The sequence below is a fragment of the Amphibalanus amphitrite genome, unplaced genomic scaffold, assembly GCF_019059575.1.
Source record: "Amphibalanus amphitrite isolate SeventyFive unplaced genomic scaffold, NRLGWU_Aamphi_draft 000579F_arrow, whole genome shotgun sequence".
NCBI classification, from domain to species: domain Eukaryota; kingdom Metazoa; phylum Arthropoda; class Thecostraca; order Balanomorpha; family Balanidae; genus Amphibalanus; species Amphibalanus amphitrite.
Window position 1 is genome coordinate 63,437 of NW_024882073.1, and position 17,714 is coordinate 81,150.

General features: G+C 46.3%; 1 protein-coding gene and 1 non-coding gene across 3 annotated transcripts; both read left to right on the plus strand.

The window, feature by feature from the left end:
• Positions 1-20: 20 nt before the first annotated feature.
• LOC122394216 lies at positions 21-14,963 on the plus strand. Of its 2 annotated transcripts, XR_006258822.1 has the most exons (39): positions 21-457; positions 1,948-1,995; positions 2,157-2,205; positions 2,413-2,482; positions 2,665-2,718; positions 2,891-2,955; positions 3,134-3,180; positions 3,356-3,435; positions 3,608-3,661; positions 3,847-3,892; positions 4,322-4,400; positions 4,578-4,659; positions 4,825-4,874; positions 5,051-5,120; positions 5,307-5,348; positions 5,535-5,594; positions 5,792-5,841; positions 7,471-7,554; positions 7,749-7,799; positions 8,247-8,283; positions 8,497-8,550; positions 8,728-8,801; positions 8,976-9,024; positions 9,239-9,312; positions 9,772-9,833; positions 10,221-10,312; positions 10,511-10,564; positions 10,977-11,080; positions 11,256-11,339; positions 11,791-11,854; positions 12,056-12,151; positions 12,430-12,490; positions 12,972-13,019; positions 13,213-13,296; positions 13,580-13,664; positions 13,833-13,897; positions 14,078-14,141; positions 14,359-14,425; positions 14,781-14,963. XR_006258822.1 is itself a non-coding variant. In XM_043390951.1 (18 exons), exon 18 carries the CDS (start codon positions 6,074-6,076, stop codon positions 7,103-7,105), a length of 1,032 nt encoding a protein of 343 aa, XP_043246886.1. In that variant the 5' UTR covers positions 68-457; positions 1,948-1,995; positions 2,157-2,205; positions 2,413-2,482; positions 2,665-2,718; positions 2,891-2,955; positions 3,134-3,180; positions 3,356-3,435; positions 3,608-3,661; positions 3,847-3,892; positions 4,322-4,400; positions 4,578-4,659; positions 4,825-4,874; positions 5,051-5,120; positions 5,307-5,348; positions 5,535-5,594; positions 5,792-5,841; positions 6,025-6,073; the 3' UTR covers positions 7,106-7,420. The 2 variants fall into 2 exon arrangements, 1 of the variants encoding a protein (XP_043246886.1); XM_043390951.1 differs by lacking the exons at positions 7,471-7,554; positions 7,749-7,799; positions 8,247-8,283; ... (17 more) ...; positions 14,359-14,425; positions 14,781-14,963 and adding an exon at positions 6,025-7,420 and having other exon boundaries at positions 68-457.
• Positions 7,611-7,683, plus strand: LOC122394218. Its single transcript, XR_006258823.1, has one exon. It is a non-coding gene; the product is annotated as a small nucleolar RNA SNORD31 (small nucleolar RNA).
• Positions 14,964-17,714: the final 2,751 nt, after the last annotated feature.

Genomic DNA, 17,714 nt, shown 5'->3' on the forward strand with positions numbered 1-17,714 from the left:
ATATCGGACCCCCTTGGGTGTGCTGGTTGGCTGGGATATCAGATTACAGATATGAATGATTATTATTTTCATATCAAACTATTATTTTCATATCAAAGGTTGCTGAAACTGCTGACCCTCTCTTTTGCTCGTACCTGAAAGTTTCCACGTTTCAAAGCGCCCTGAATATTTTAACCGCTAACCGGTATGACCTAAATCCTGATTTATCAGCTTTGAGGATTCGCCGAACCCCTGTCATGCCTCACGTGGACGGCAGGGTTGGCTTGTGCTGCCACCTGTCGGCGCTGCACGCGGCTGGCGTTCGCTCATCCGTCACCAGGTGGTGTTCGTGGCGCTGCCCACGTGACATGACGTCACATCCGCTGTCGGCTCTCGACCAATGAGCGGCCGGCGTCGGGCGCGGCTCGGCGGCGAGACGCCAGCGTCGGTCTCATTTCTTCCGGTGGCGTCCGAGCAGGTGGGTGGTGTGGCAGATATGGCGCCCACGTGGCCAGAGAAAGTTGTTCGTGCTGGTTATTGGATATTTGTGTGGTGTAATTATATTATACGCAATGCGCTGTGTCGTTATGGCTTATGAGGACTTCAGTTTTACCGGAACGTTTTACTAAAGCTATTTCTGGGCTTTCCGCTGTGTTTGATGGGTTGCAATGGTATTGTTCCAGTAGTTCAAGTATTGGTTGTTCCTAGTTGTGTTGGACTGCTTTCTGTGCTGAGTGGTTTCTAGCCAGAATTGAAAGTGAGATATGGGTAAAGGATGAGTGATAGGTCGGACATGAAAATAATTGAAATGTGAGATGAAAGGACAGGGAGCTGGTATCCCCTGGTCGCCCTAAACGTCACCGTGTTTCTAAACTTGTTCGCTTTGCCTTTCTTTCGTCGCATTTGTTCTCTGTAAATACTGTCGCGATTTTCCGTTCGCCTCAACAATCGCTACGTAAATCATCGACAACATTTTTCTTGGTGCGGACTGAGCGAACCATGACGTGGACAAATTCAATCTCATGTGAAGGTAGCTTTTAACATAAGGAAATATTGCAGTGTGGTAAATGCTGCAGTGATATACGGGAGGTGTTGCCTCCCGTATGTTGCATAATGATTTTATTCTGTCGTAGAATAAAATCATTATGATGCTCCGCAACCGCGGCCGCAGTATAAAGCTCATTTTTCACGTATGCAAACCGTGGTTTTGACACACGATCGCGTATGTCAGTTTGCCGACCCTTTATGTTCGATATTTTGTACGTAATTTTTGTCCGTACAACCGCATTGGTTACTCTCCCACTAACTCCCTGGCACCTCATTTTCACACATCCGAGTAACATGCAATTACTGAAGCATGGAAACCGGATGACCTCTCCCATGGCCGTCATCCCCCCCCCCCCCCGGGCGACGCAGCCCTAGGACCGCGGCACTCCCAACGACCGGCTGCCGATATGTCTGGCTCACATCGATCCGTGTCGGCATATCGGCTTCGGATCGCCGGCTTGGTTGGGGATTTACCACATTGGTTAAATCGCTAAGGAGGCAGTCTGCTGTGCAGCGCTTTCTAGCCAAGTGTCGGCAGTGTTAGGTCACATCCGTATAACGGAAAGGACAGATGCCCAGCTGCGCGGAGGTCGTTAACCCCCTATGTGAGCGTCTGGGCCGAGTGGCACGGGGGCGATCCTCTGGGGAGGGTTATGTATTCGGTGAGGGGGAGGTAAGATGAGAGGCACGTGGTCTCCAATGGTGTTGAAATGGATAAGTATTTGGGGTCGAAGGTGTGCGCAGTCGATGTTTCCGAAGATTTCCTGGTGAATAATTACAATCGAAACCAGGCTGGTGTTAGACTTGTTTTGCGGAGATAACATTTCCGCACACAAGATTGATCGTGGAATCGCCTTTTTTGTTACTCAAACTTTAAGATACTTTAAACGGGTGTCTGACAACTGCATTTCTCTTTTGCAGGAAATTGCGCGATAAACTCTCGGCTTGGCAATACATCACATTTCAAAGGTATGTCTAGATTTGTGTTGCAATGATGTGTTTTTCCCCATGACATGATGTCTGATTAGAGTTTCTGAATCTTTTTGACGAACACCTTAGCTGAACAGTGTTATTCACATCAAAGGTTTTGGTGTGGTGGGTATCTTCTAATATGTACTCTTCTTTTTCAGTTTATCTTGCTGGACTGCTCAAGACAAGAGCTGCTGTCATGATTGAAATGTAAGTAGTAGTTACATTCTGACGAGTGTATTTTTGTGATTAGGTACACAGTGACATCTTCTGTTGGACTTATCTGATATGATGCTGATTTCTGACACCTCTTCTGAAGTGTATGCTGAAATTGCTAGGGAGCACTTACTGATATTTTCACCTGAAATGTACACTTTCCATGTCTGCCATGGTCTTCATTTGTATTTATCTTTTCAGTTACTGGATGCCACTGATGTCTGTGATGCTGGCTTCTGTGAGAAACAAGTCTCCTGGCCCTATAACAGAGGTCAGTAATTGTGTTGTGGTACAAAGATGTCCTTGCTGATCACTGTAAATGATGGGATTTCTGACACCTCTTCTGAACACCTTGCTGAAAAGGCTTGATAGCATTTGCTGATACTGCCGATTTGTGCTAGTAATGCACTGTGGGAGATAGCATAACTGACATGGTGTGTGACTTGTCCACAGGAATGCAAGAGGATATTCATCAAGAATCAGATTACAGTGGATAAAGAGCTGAAGGTAATTATGACATCTTATATCCATTTGAATTTGCTTTTTACAGGATGATCTCATTTTGCATAGGCAGCTTTTGTTGTCACTGTTGAATTTGATAGTAGAACTGATGTACCTATCATGTATGCTTTGGTTGAATTTTATTTCGTAAACTTAGCCTTATGCCTATTTTTCACAGAACTTACCTACCTAATCAAAACAGCTAGAACTGAACTATGGGCAACCTGAGAGGAATATTTGAAGGTAAGTATTTGTCTAGCTTTCAAGTGCTACCTTTCACTTTTCCTTCATTTCTTCTGATGAAAATTTGTGGGAATCTCTTTGATCATGCGTGAAAACACCATAACACAGCTGATATGTGTGAAAGATCAAAACTGAGCAAGAAAAATATTTAATGCCATAACCATCCTCTTTTCCCTAGGTATACTGGAGCGCACCATGATGACAATGTGATATCATGGGATATAGGTAAGTCCTGTTGCAATGGTATTTATACTGGATGTCACACTTCTTGTGATGAGTAGATTGGTCTTTCTGAACTACATTGTAGTCGTGTTGCTGCTTAACCTCTTCTGATTCCCTGATCATATTTTAAAGATGTCTTGCTATTTTCTGGTAATTCACTGTGCTGTGAACCTTTCAGATCTCTAAGGAGCTGGTCTTGTCAATGATTGACAGACTGGTTGAACTACATGGGTCATGTGGATCTGGCTGCCTGCCAAGGTAAGCGATGCTGGTTGATCAAGTTTATGCAAAGAATCCAATTGCGTGATGTTGTTACTAGATAGTATCTGAATATGCTTTGATCAGAACCACTTGCTGATTTGAGTCTCCAATTCTTATTTTTAGTCTTTCCCGAGTATATTAATTTAATGATCATATCCCCTTTTCACAGGTCAGATTCCTGACAGCAAGACTTCGTGAATATGCAAGGATCGCGTTCAGTCAGGTAAGGGCTAGCTGAGACCAAGCATAAGTGCTCAAGGCAAAAGTGCTTACAATTGACTTAAATGTGATGACTTCCTGTCGATGTCTGAATCTAAAGAAGACAAAAATACAGACTGATTTATTGTTTCATGGCCAGTTCCGTATTTTGGAAGTTGTCGCATCCTAATGTTTGTATTTTATTTGCAGGTCTTGTGTGTTGACTGCTGCTTTGCACCAGCTTTGACTGCTCGAGGTGAGATCTGTTGATATGCTTATCCTATTTGCCTTTATTTTGTTATTACCGATGCGCGCGGACTGTCCTTCGCCGGTCCGCGCCGTGGCCCCGGAGCTGTCTATCCAATGCAGTATGTTCCCCGCCACAGCATCGAACAGCAACTCTGTCCCCGGGCCGGGGCCGGTCCCCGACCCGGCGTGGGCAGTCGGTACGCATTCTCCAGTGTCTCGCTGTAGTGGTGCCGCCACCAGGACAGTCGAGAAAGACCATGCGGGCCACAAACTTGAGAAATGTTTCCTTTTCACTTAGTGTCTTCTAGCTTTTCTTCTCATATTGATGTGGCGCTGAAGTCTGTTGCTACGTTGATTGATTTAAATGTGTTCACCAATTAGTGGCTAATGCATAGTTAGTTTTTCACAAGGCTCACTGTTGACATTTTTGTTGCAGATCATGGCACATCCGTGGACGGCGTTGTCTCTACCTGTTGTCACTCCTAAGCCGTGTTCAACCAAATTTCCAGTCCCAGGTACGTTTATCTGTGATACATCACTGATCAATGCCCAATTAAAGTGATGATTGTTCATTTCACAGACCTGTTCTGAGTTAGCTATGCTGAGCCTAGAACGGCCATCTGAGGAGTCGGTTTCATGAGAGAATTATCTCGCTTGTGCCCGGTCTTCATTCCATGTTTGTTATCTTTCAGGACGCTGAAAGTACACTTCTTCCATCGGTGCAACTCTCGTCACCCGATGACTGATACGAGCCAGTCACCTGAACCTGCAAAGGTGAGTATTAAAATATGTTTGTGTTTATGATGTAGTTTTGTGATGATATATTTTACCGCCCCAGTCTGAGTCGATCTGATTGAGTGGTTATTTATCCTGATGTTTCAAAAGATGATCATTTTCAACATGTGTTATTTGTTTTCTCATTCGATCAATTCATTTCAGGTTATCCTGCTGTGGTGTTAGCAAGCGTCGTCTATTTGCGAACGGCAAAGGTAAGCTTACGTGGCATGATGGTGCTAAACATATGCTTCGTAAATGATGAAATACGGAATTACCGTTTGAACCCAAGTGAAACAATTTCCATGGCTGCTTTTTATCTGAACTAATATCAGATAGCGTGTATCACAGGAATGTGTTGGTATAGCTTATAAGATTTGATTATTTGCAGGGTCACAACGCATCTGAATAGCTGGCAAGTGTGCGGTTCCTGATTCCGTGGAGCAGCGTTATCGAAAAAGGTTTGTACAACGTTTGTTGGGGCCTTTCCCCAGTGTTGCTCTGTGTGTTCAAAATGATGTTGCTTGTATTTGCTACTCTTGACGGTCGAATGACGACAGCATCCACAATTGCTGATCATATTTATATATTCCAGTTATATGATTCGCGCTACGGCTGGTGCATGACCGTGCTGCTTTCTTTTTCAGAGACGTTCTGCGGGCTAAGAGCGCTGTAAATGACATCTATAGGTAAGCTAGAGTTGGATTAAGCACCTCATGTTTGATACTTGACGAATTAAAGTGATGATTTTAGCATTCTGAGGTGGTACCTTGCTGACTTGCATTATTTTCTGACACACTCTTGTCTGACGTTAATTCAAATATACCTCGCGGGTATTTCCCAGGCTTGTTCTAATCATCTTGTCGCCCTTTCAGCGAGTATGGCGACAACCCCCTTCGCCCGGTGGTCTCGAGTGGAGCTTTGCTACATACAAGGTAAGCGCCTTTCACAGCAACTGTGTGAGGATGTTTTGTCATAGCTGCGTATTCAGTGATGATACTCCCTTGCTTACCATTCGCGGTTTCCACCCGAGATCCGTCTGTGAAGGCTTGGCGCGTCTGACAGATACACCAACATGACTGATAGGTAATGAAGGATTTCCTTTCATTGACGGCTTCTGTCCCTTCTGCAGGGTATCCGCGGCGTCCCCAAGCTCTACTTTGCTTCATCGCCTGCTATGTGGTAAGTAATGAATTGCTCGTCAAATTTAAATTTGAATTATGGTTATGCGCTTTTGTAATATTAGATCGATACTTGTTAATCATTGTAATGCACTCCTAAACGCGATTCTAATTTCATAATTGCATATTGCTAGCGCGGTAGTTGCGAACTTGTTTTCTCACGTGCCAACCTGGCGCTTTTCAGAACCGGAGAAGGTGCACGTACTGTCCGCTACCCCCCTTTCTGCTCTCGTATGCAATCGCTGCTCTCGGAAGCTCAAATTAAACTTCGGGGGGTCATGCGTAAGGAGTGGCCATCTGTCCCACCGTGGAGACAAGTCCCGCCAAAGGTGGACCTTTCCCTCACCGATGTGAGAAAAGGCGACATCCCTCCAGCTGTTTTAAAGGCTCGTGCGCTGGAACATATTTCAAGGTACTCTGACTACATAGCCTGTTATACTGACGGCTCAAAGACTGATGACGGTGCCGGGTGTGCTTTCGTCTGCGGCGACGCTGTGCGGTGTTTTACCTTACCTAAACATGCATCCGTTTTTTCCTGCGAATTGGTCGCTATCCTCAAATTCCTGTGTTTTATCGAGATTAATCCCGCTCGGTCATATGTTATTCTTTCTGACTCATTGAGTGGTCTCCAGTCCTTGTCACAATTCTATCCTTCTGACCCCCTCGCACAGGAGATTCTTCTTCGTGTGACAGCCCTCGACCGAGAGGGTACGTCGGTGTCTTTTTGCTGGATCCCTAGCCACGTCGGTATTCACGGCAACGAACGGGCGGACCGAGCTGCGAACCATGCTGCGCAGTATCCGTGCTCCCGCCGATTCCCTCTACCCGCCAGGGACTTTGTACCGGCGGTGGGCTCTTTCCTCCTCGGAAAGTGGCAGGAGGCCTGGAGCCAATCCCACGGTAACAAACTTTTACGTATCAAGCCAGGTTTAGCTACCTGGTTGTCGGCCTCACGCAGATCGCGACGCGAGGAGGTGGTCCTCTGCCGGCTTCGTACCGGGCACACTTATGGCACCCATGGGTTCCTTATCGGCGTTGGCTCCAGGCCTATTTGTACCAGATGTGGTGACCGACTTTCGGTCCGACACGTCTTGGTCGAGTGCCCGAGACTGGACGCTGAGCGATTGCGGTTTTTTGGATTGCGTGGCCCCCAGCTCTCTTTGAGAACACTTCTCCGCGACGACTCCCCTTTTCTCGATTCCTTTCGCCTCTTTTCGTTCATCACGGCCTCCGGGCTTCAGGTGATTTTTAACCCCCGACTTTGAGGAAGATTGGTTAGATATGGGCGCCATATAGCCTCGTTGCTGGTGCGCCCTAAAACACCAAATCATCATCATCATCAATCTGAGCGCAATGCTCCCGAATCTGTTCATATGTTGCACCCCGCCTTATTAAGCCGGCTGGTTTCGGCGAACCGTTACCGGGCCAGCATGCTAAAGACGGGAACAGCACCCAGTCCCCGATCACTTGCTTGGCGGCGATCGGTCAGCTCGGTCGGCCGCCAAAGTACTGGTCGGCACAGCGGGATCCGGTCCGCGCAGGCTGAATTATAACTGATGGAATGTGGAAGGATGGTTAGTTGGTGGCTGTGGTGAGTACCGTAAATTGACAAATTTGTTTTCTGTTTTAGCGTTGGCGCTTCTGATGAAGATTTACCAGTCTGCCCTGGGATCGGCTAACGTCGAGATTGAAGGATTCATCTGCTTGGTAAATGGTAAGTGTTTGGTCCCCTGTATGAGTTCATGTTTATTTGTTCTCAATATGTCACTTTTCTGACGTGATGAATTCGTATACCGCCCCAGTCTGAGCTAATATGACTGAATGGTTTGTTAATCTGATAATGTTGACCTAACTTAAATAACTGGTTGCTTAGGTGTTCCGCTAACGGTAATTTTTCTTTCATTGTAGGTGTCTGCAAGTCTGCTAGATCACGATTCATGCCCCAACGTGAGCGGAATGGTAAGTTTGCATCTCTGCTTGGGGTTTCGTTTTTGTTTTTGAGTAAGACCAACCGATGCGCGCGGACTGTCCTTCGCCGGTCCGCGCCGTGGCCCCGGAGCTGTCTATCCAATGCAGTATGTTCCCCGCCACAGCATCGAACAGCAACTCTGTCCCCGGGCCGGGGCCGGTCCCCGACCCGGCGTGGGCAGTCGGTACGCATTCTCCAGTGTCTCGCTGTAGTGGCGCCGCCACCAGGACAGTCGAGAAAGACCATGCGGGCCACAAACCATCAATTTTACAGCGCATTGTCGCGCCAAATTATGTCAACATGCAGTTAATCTTTGTTTATGTTTTTGCTGCAAGTGTTGTGTATTTTATTTGCTCCCGCGCCGTTTCTGTAATGGTATGTGTGCTTATATTTCGTGATCGTTTTCCCGTCTAACATAATTTTAATTGTTTTCGCAGGTTCTAGTGCCAATGTGCGTTCTTCTGTCTGCACAAGGTGCGTAGAACGTGTAGATATCGAAGCTTCTGCTAAAAGTCCTCGCACGCTTCATCTATTTTCGGTGTCGACTCCTTTTTGAAATGATGTTTATTGTATTTGCTACGTATGACTGGTTGCATGACTATTTCATCCACAACTCTGAATCCTTGGGACTTATTCTAAAAGCTAACTCGTATCTTTTTCATCCATGACGTAAAACATTCTTTGCAGAAGCCGATTCGGTGAAGCGAGTCTATGGAAACTCGTCACAGTGCACATTAGATGGTGAGTTTAATATCCTGACTTCGCTCTGTTTCTGGCCTTGATGATGAAATACGGAATTACCGTTTGAACAGTAATGAAACCATTTCCATGGCTGCTTTTTATCTGACCATTGTTTGTTTTATTATAATTGTGCTCGATTTTTACGTGTGGTTTAAGATTATTCGCGCCCTTTTCTAGGTCCCTCAGAAGTATGAAGTAGATTCGAGAATGACATCCTCACAAGTCGCTGGGACGCTTACAGCAGACTTAAGGTCAGTATTATACGGTATTGCTTTGACTTTCATCAGCATTGTGATGAAAATTTTGTGGGAATCTCTTTGAATTCACCTGAAAACACCATAAACAATTCTGAATTTTTGAGCTCATGAACTTTTGAGTGTTTCATCTGTAATTATTTTAATAACGTTTTCTCTGCACCTTTTCAGCGTGTCCGACATCGGCTCTGGCGGAATCTGAAACAGTGTCCCCACGCAGGTGACTACTTTGTATATTGTTTTTACTCTTTGCAACTGTTTTATATGTTCCGCCGTCCATTACAATGAGATTTCAGCTCAGAAACATTCGCGGTTTCCACCCGAGGTCCCCCGGGGCCTCTGAGGGCCCGGCACGTCTGATATACTCGGCAATTTACCCCGCGCGACCGACGCGAACTTCCCCATCTCACAGACTTTCGTTTGTCGTGTCACAGGTGGATATGCAGAGCGGACTGTGGCACCGCGCTTGCGCAGCTGGCAGAGGCGAAACGATTGGCCCGTAGACTAGGTGAGTTGAGGCGTCATTGTAGTGCTGATGATGAGTGAGGATGCTGTTTTAGTTGAAAAGGGGAATAGTCTTGTGTTTAGGACACTTACAGTAATACATTTATTGTAATACACATGTCTGTGTATTATGGGTCTGTAATACACAGACTTACACTTACAGTATTTGCCGGTACCTGTGCGGCGCGCCATCTTGTGGGCCTTCCAGAGTCTGTCAAATTCCCGTCCGGCGGCTCTGTGGCCGGCCGGGGCCAACGCTCTGGAACAGCACCATATTCCGGACTGTTCCACTCTGGGGTCCCTGCTGCGTCGGACCGCCAGAACTAAGACTTCCGGACACTAGTCTAATTGAACGTGCAATGTGCGTGGTGCATCGAAGCGACCTGCCACGTGTCATGTGCATCCAGATGATCCCTAGTGATCGCAACAGTAGCAAGATATTTGAAGTTTTTTTTCGTTTCAGGTTGTTGTTACGGCAAATGTTCGCCTACCCGTTTTGATGGAAGACTGGATCATAAATGCCTGGTAAGTGTGTCTCAGCTGTAGGTGTAATGTGCTAGGCACAATCTGTCATGAAATTGAAAGCGACATCTGCGAATTCTTTTGCATGCGTTTTTTTTCGTTGTTAGGTCAGATTCTCACCACATTGATGGTGTTAACTGCTGGTAAAATTAGCACCGTCATTTGATCACGTGTCGCTGTGTACGACCAAGGCCATTTCCCCGCCCGGCTGTGTCTGTGGCCGGGTGGATGAATACCTTGGGAGAGAGACGTGCGGACTGTGTCGCCGCCGGGGCAGTTCACCTCAGACCCGGTGGACAGGCGCTGTTCGCTACAGTCGACGTGTAGAGGCCCAGTTACGTGTGCCTGGTAACTCGGCTGTTATTGATAATCTTTTTTCTTTTGTTGCAGTAATATGTGTCAAAACACAAGTTGCGGAGACAGTCTGAGAATATGTCGTTTTCTCTAGACCATCATGCAGTACTTCAACCTGCAGTAACCAGGTATGTATTTGCTTTGTCAATTGCGTGGGAAGAGCAGTGCCGCTTACGAGAATTGTTACAATTAATGATGAAATACGGAATTACCGTTTGATCAATCTTGAAACAATTTCCATGGCTGCTTTTTATCTGAACATTAAGCGCATCAGTCTCTTGCGTCCGGTTAATATTCTTCGACTGATGGCTTGTTTTATTTTTCAGCTCATTGAACCCGCGATATGATAATGCAAGCCAGGCCCTCCCGTCTTCTAACAGGTAAATAAGCATGCTGTCAGCTGTGGTTCATTTCGTTTATTTTATCGCCCCGATCGTGGGTGCATTCGTCCCCATTGATCAACGGACTAAGTACGATCATACTTTGTTTGCAGTGTTCCTATGTGACTAGCATCGTGCGTCACTTGTTGTACCCAACTGTCGTCCCGTATATCTACATCCTCGGAGTGTCAGTCTGTGGTTTGTCACGTGCCGGGATGACGACAAAGGCCGAGTTTGAGGCGGTGTCGGCCGGCCGGTTCGAGCTGCCACCGGCAACTCCTGGCCGGCCGCCCGTCAATGAGCACTCGAGAAGCTTTGATCTTAACTGACCGGCCTACACTATTTCGATCCGAGGGAGGGAGGGGGTCCGTCGCAGGTGCACCCGCTGAATGGGTTGTTGCTGTCTTGACAGGTGTCTTCACTACGGTCGCAACTGCGCTATGGATTGCTTGCCAACGATACTGAAGGTTCCGCCTGAAGAAGTTGCAGACCCCCTGCTCTGCGACTCTGGAAATGGTACGTAGGTGTTTTCTTACTGAAGAATGACTTACATTTTCATGTGATGATAAAAACACGGATCCATTTACCGACAGTTCTGTGGAGATTCTTTAATTTGACCTGATTTTATACGTCTAATCCCTTGTTTGACGGGTCTGTGTCATCTCGTGACGATTAAAATGCCCGTTCACAGGTTGCTTCCAACAATCAACATAAATGCGGCTCTGGTCGTTTGCATTATTCCATAGCTGCCTTCTTCGTCGTTGGAGCTCGTCGTGTAAGTTTTCTGATATTCCATACGCTGTTTTTGTTTTCACCAGTTGCCAAACCACAGCCGGGCTGTACTGTGGCCCGCCTGGCCAGGTGCGCTGGAACAGTGACCGTGGTGCCCTAACCTCCCCGCCGGTCTGCCACAGACGCGAGTGGGACTTGTGGACCCATACAATAAATCTCGAGAGAAATTCTACCGCAGTGACCGAGATCGTTTAGTGGTAGTGGAATCACATAATCAGAACGGGGGCTCACTCAGCATGCAGAAGGAAAAGCAAACCTCGTTTGGAAGTTAGAATCCCTGAATACGTTTCATTTCACTTTCGTACTGACAAGCGAATTGCTTGGGAAATTTTTCTGCTCTGCATTTTGTGTTCACATAGATTGGGATAAATCCTGTCAATCACCTGATATTTATTTTGTTCTAAAAAGTCCTTTGCTCATGCTTATGCCCACAGGTCCCGGCGTCGTCCATTCGACTCCTCGCGGCCTTCGTCGGCACTGCCACCATCATCAAACACAGTGAGTTCATCATGCCTGTTCATGGGTGTCCGCGTCTAACTGCACTACAATGATGAGATTTCAGCTCAGAAACATTCGCGGTTTCCACCCGAGGTCCCCCGGGACTTCTGAGGGCCCGGCACGTCTGATAATATCGGCGTTTTAGCAATTGTGCCTCCTGTGTCGACCTCAGTGGCTGATCAGTTGCTTTATTGTTTGCAGAAGCAGCAAATAGTGGTGGAAAGAACCCGCGAAGTTGCTCTAGGTTTTGGGGGTGCAGCACCTATGGTGCTACAGCACAAAAAGTTCTCTGAAAAGGTAAGCATATTCCTTCCCTCGATGGGAAACTGTCAAACTGTCTGAATAGCTGGCCTTAGTTTAAATAGGTAAGATGTCGATCTTTCGAGTTTGCGTAGTGATACGTTAGAGCAGCCTCTTTTACACAGTAATTCACTCTCAATGATGATTGTTCATTTCACAGACCTGTTCTGAGTGACCGGTGCTGAGTCTAGAACGGCCATCTGAAGTTGTGTCCGCGACCTACAGCCGATGCTGCAGAGGTCTAGCGTCTGATTGTGAATTTTTTGTGTCCACAGTGCTAGCGGCTTGGTAGTGTGTACTGCGGCCCACAAACGAAAGGAAACTCGGCTGAAAGAGGTATGTTTTCTTGAAATTACGCATTCTGAGAATACATTTTAAAAACAAAGACCGATGCGCGCGGACTGTCCTTCGCCGGTCCGCGCCGTGGCCCAGGAGCTGTCTATCCAATGCAGTATGTTCCCCGCCACAGCATCGAACAGCAACTCTGTCCCCGGGCCGGGGCCGGTCCCCGACCCGGCGTGGGCAGTCGGTACGCATTCTCCAGTGTCTCGCTGTAGTGGCACCGCCACCAGGACAGTCGAGAAAGACCATGCGGGCCACAAACCAACTTCATTTAACGTCATAGACCCGGAAAGCTTAGTGTGTCTTGTGGGTTATGACCCTCAGCATGAGAGTGACTGTTAAAGGGGAAAATACTCTGGTATCATTGGAATAAGTGTAAAAGGGGCATTTCCAACGCCCTATGTGGCGCAGAGGCACGTCGCGATTTGTTCACATGTGCATGTCAGGTTCTGATCAGTGATTTGCACTTTCACAGGATCAGGAAACCAGCGTTGCTGCCCTCGTCCGTGCTAACAAGTGCATGGTAAGTTGATCGTGTCACTTCTTCGTCCTTTACTGCACTACAATGATGAGATTTCAGCTCAGAAACACTCGCGGTTTCCACCCGAGGTCCCTCGGGGCCTCTGAGGGCCCGGCACGTCTGATACATTCAGTCTCCTCCATTTTGCCTCCTGTGCGTGTAATAGGCGCTGATATCTTGGTCTCTTTGTTTTCAGTAACCGCAGAGGGTCCCTGACCAAAAACCACGCATCTAAAGGCTTCTGGGGAACTTTAAACGGCACGCGTTCTTCGAATGAAAGGTAAATGCAAGGAAGATGGGATGCGATTACTGCAGTATCTGTTTTTCATCTAGCTCCAGTAGGAGTGTCATTGTCTTTGTGTGTCTCCTTTGCTTTGCTTGTACGCTACTTTGGTGCGCCCTCAGCGATATTTATCCTTTCTCACTGATGATTTATCTCTCACAGACCTGTTCTGAGTAGCCGGTGCTGAGCTATGATAGGCCATCTGATGTCAATTTGTCTGCCGCCTGCGGTCGTCTGTCACAGGTTCCAGTGGCTGACCGCGACTCGTTTTTGTCTACAGTTGTTGGTGTCTGGCGGAGTATGGCCACATCCCAGCTTCTGTGCCCTAGCCTCCGGAATGAAATTCCACATGACTGAATTCCTAGGTAAGGAAGTAATCTATGGGGTTGGAGTGTTTGCTGTTTTTCAATGATGATATTTGATCCGCTGACCGAATTTAAATGTGGAATTTACTTTTCTGAGCTATTTTAGTGGTGACCTAATTTTGTTTCCCTTTTTCCACGTTTAACCCAGTTGTTCTCGCTTTCTTCCAGGTCTCAAACCCTAGTCTGCACAGCCTTCATAGCTCTACGCGCATTCGTTCATCGTTTGACTATTGGTGAGTGTCGATAATGTCTGTCCCCTATTGCTGAATTGTTACCATATCAAATGATGCATTCTTGTGCCTCGATTTTCCATGAGAGCTCACTAATTGTCACTACCACTGATCGTGTCGTTTGCTTTCAATCGTCGCATAGCTGCCATGGTTTTGTTTTAACCAGGGTTTCTTTTTGCTCAGGCGAATTCCCGATAGGTCGTGTTTGAAGAACCAAGAAAGTGATGTCCGGTTCCAAAATACCCAGGTAAACCCAAAACACCTCGGCTGTGTAACATGATGTTAGCGTGACTCGCCTCTTATTTGACCAATGCAATTAAGTGTTTGTTCTGTTCGACAGCAATGATGGTTCTTTCACATTCTCTGATCATAATTGATGACTCATCCATCTGAGCACTTAGCTGCTGGCGCTTCTCTCCCGCCTGCGCTTCTGTTGCTTTACGCCGACCCCCTCTCTTTGGCAGCTGTTGCATCTGAGCTGAGAACTTCTTGGAACTTCTTCGCTGTGTCTGTGATAACTGATGAGCCACGGTGAGTTACACTAGTCGGTTAAAGTAAATGCTATAATTCGTTATAGTATTCATTATTAAGTAATATAGTCGGCCTTTTATGAATGTTATTATTACGTTCATGCATTTTCCTTGTTGGCAATTATATTTATGCATGCCTGGCAGCAGACTGGTAGTTTTTTACACCAGAATGTCTCAGTACTTCAAGCTGATGCCCTCATATCACCAGCCGTCTTAGTTCAGTCTCCTCTGATGATACTCTCACCTCTGAATCACCGTGTGGTGCAACACATTCGACTTGGCTGAGCGTGCCCGATGCCCCGCAACTGGCCCGTACATGGGACGCGTCCTATAAGCGCTGTGTTCGTGTGTTACAGGGGATGACTCGCCGGTCGGAACTGCGAGGTGCCACCCGCCGGGTCTTCCGGCGCCGTGACGCCGCGTCGTGGAAACAATCCGTGGTGTGATCGGCATTGTATGGTGTATGCTTGATTACAAGGACGCGTGTATTTCGAGTCGAGAACGTTGTCTAATAAATGGCAGTCTGTTGATAAAATGGATTTCGATGCAGTTTTACACGTGGCAGGACAAAATCGACAAGATATGAATTGGAATACGTGCGGGAAACCGGCTATTCAGTAGGTCCAACTTTTGCATGTCAATATTTACACACTGCACGCTGGGCCGGCGGGCCGGAAAAGCGCTAGAAATACCCCCAAGAGTGACTTTCCACAATATGAACAAAATATGTATCATTCAATCCCAAATTGATCAAAGCATACGATTCTGATGCCATTTTTGCCCTAAGGTCGAAATTGAGGTGGTCAGTTGTCACCAAACACAACACTATTTAGACTCGCTAGTGGCCACCACATTTGCCGTTTTTAATGCCAATCTTTAGTTGATATTTATTAGTTGACCAGTTGTCGTTTTGAACGCAATTTTCTGTCAGACTAGTTCAGGGCACTGTTGTTCACTGTACCAACAACATTCTTACATATTGCATCGCTTTTCTGCAAGATAAGCTAGCTTTTTGCAAGCAGCTGCAAGACCTAAATAAAAATCATATCTAAATTTTTAAATAGACTTTTATAAAAACGTTATTTCGAGCGGCTAAAAATGAACATCTTATATTAGCCTCTGATTACTGATCTTTCGTTCCATATAGGTGCTTTGCTGCTTTTCCCTGCTACTTTTCGAGGTATGCGCCAGTAAACCACAAGATGTAGGGGCAATTGTCACCTCGCCGCTCTACTGACGGCCCGGCGCTCTTTAAAGCGCTGAAATTTATGAAAAACGAATGCTTATCATCTGAATAAAATATATGTCCCTGAGCTCAGAATTGATCAACGCACACAATGCTGTCAAAATTTTTGGGCCAAAGTCAATAATTAAGTCATTATGAACCCCCAAACACAAGTCAGTGATAATCAATAACAGCTTGCTCTTTAGTTAGACTTTTTGGGAAATGTTATTTCGAGCCGCTAAAGATGAGCATGTCATGTAAACAACTAGTCAATTGTCTGCCATGCCCTAATGACGATTATTGCCTATTACTGCTACTTTTCGAGACATCGTCTGCTAAGTCACCTGATATAACTGCTATGCCACCCTACCGCTCGGGATCGCACGGTGCCTGCTGTGACCTGACCGGGCAGCAAAGCATTCCCAACTTACGTAACGATACAGGTGTCAGGTACTTACTGGAAGGTAGCGCTCAGTTCATGCTAAGTTAAGGTGCTGTCCTGTAACAGATAAACATGTATGTACATGTATAGTGATCTCACGGTGAGATAACTTTGTCCAAATATTTAACATTAAAATATTTGAACATGAAGATGTTAAATATTTGGACAAACAGTTATCTCACCGTGAGATCACTATACATGTACATAATGTTTATCTGTTACAGGACGGCACTTTAACATAGTATGAACTGAGCGCTACCTTCCAGTAAGTACCTGTGCCCGGTCAGGTCACAGCAGGCGCCGTGCGATCCCGAGCGGTAGGGTGGCATAGCAGCTATATCAGGTGACTTAGCAGACGATATCTCGAAAAGTAGCAGTAATAGGCAATAATCGTCAATAGGGCATGGCAGACAATTGACTAGTTGTTTACATGACATGCTCATCTTTAGCGGCTCGAAATAACATTTCCCAAAAAGTCTAACTAAAGAGCAAGCTGTTATTGATTATCACTGACTTGTGTTTGGGGGTTCATAATGACTTAATTATTGGCTTTGGCCCAAAAATTTTGACAGCATTGTGTGCGTTGATCAATTCTGAGCTCAGGGACATATATTTTATTCAGATGATAAGCATTCGTTTTTCATAAATTTCAGCGCTTTAAAGAGCGCCGGGCCGTCAGTAGAGCGGCGAGGTGACAATTGCCCCTACATCATGTGGTTTACTGGCGCATATCTCGAAAAGTAGCAGGGAAAAGCAGCAAAGCACCTATATGGAACGAAAGATCAGTAATCAGAGGCTAGTATAAGATGTTCATTTTTAGCCGCTCGAAATAACGTTTTTATAAAAGTCTATTTAAAAATTTAGATATGATTTTTATTTAGGTCTTGCAGGTGCTTGCAAAAAGCTAGCTTATCTTGCAGAAAAGCGATGCAATATGTAAGAATGTTGTTGGTACAGTGAACAACAGTGCCCTGAACTAGTCTGACAGAAAATTGCGTTCAAAACGACAACTGGTCAACTAATAAATATCAGCTAAAGATTGGCATTAAAATCGGCAAATGTGGTGGCCACTAGCGAGTCTAAATAGTGTTGTGTTTGGTGACAACTGACCACCTCAATTTCGACCTTAGGGCAAAAATGGCATCAGAATCGTATGCTTTGATCAATTTGGGATTGAATGATACATATTTTGTTCATATTGTGAAAAGTCACTCTTGGGGGTATTTTTAGCGCTTTTCCGGCCCGCCGGCCCAGCGTGCACTGGTCGGGATTGCGCTGAAATCTACTATGATTGAGTTCATTTACACAATTATGTCTTGATGCGTACGTTACGTCGGGAGTAGTTATGTCGTGATTTGATCGGGAAGGGTGGTGCGGAGTAGTTCTCACGTGACTTAACCCGCGCCAAGTGACGTCCAACGTCGTCGCTGAGGTAGCTTCAGAGTCCGGCGGACCTCTCTCGGGGATGATTGCGTCGCCGAATAGCGTGTGTAGGCTATCATACACATTACACAGGCTCTGCAGTGCCGCGGGCGATGTGGCGACGGCCCGCTGCACCGCGACAGGTCACTTATAGACGGCCGAGCGGTAGTGCGCTGACAATGCACCCGGGCTATAAGGAGA

Coding starts and splice junctions, on each gene's coding strand:
- LOC122394216 (XM_043390951.1), top strand. CDS start 6,074: ATGCAATCGCTGCTCTCGGAAGCTCAAATTAAACTTCGGGGGGTCATG.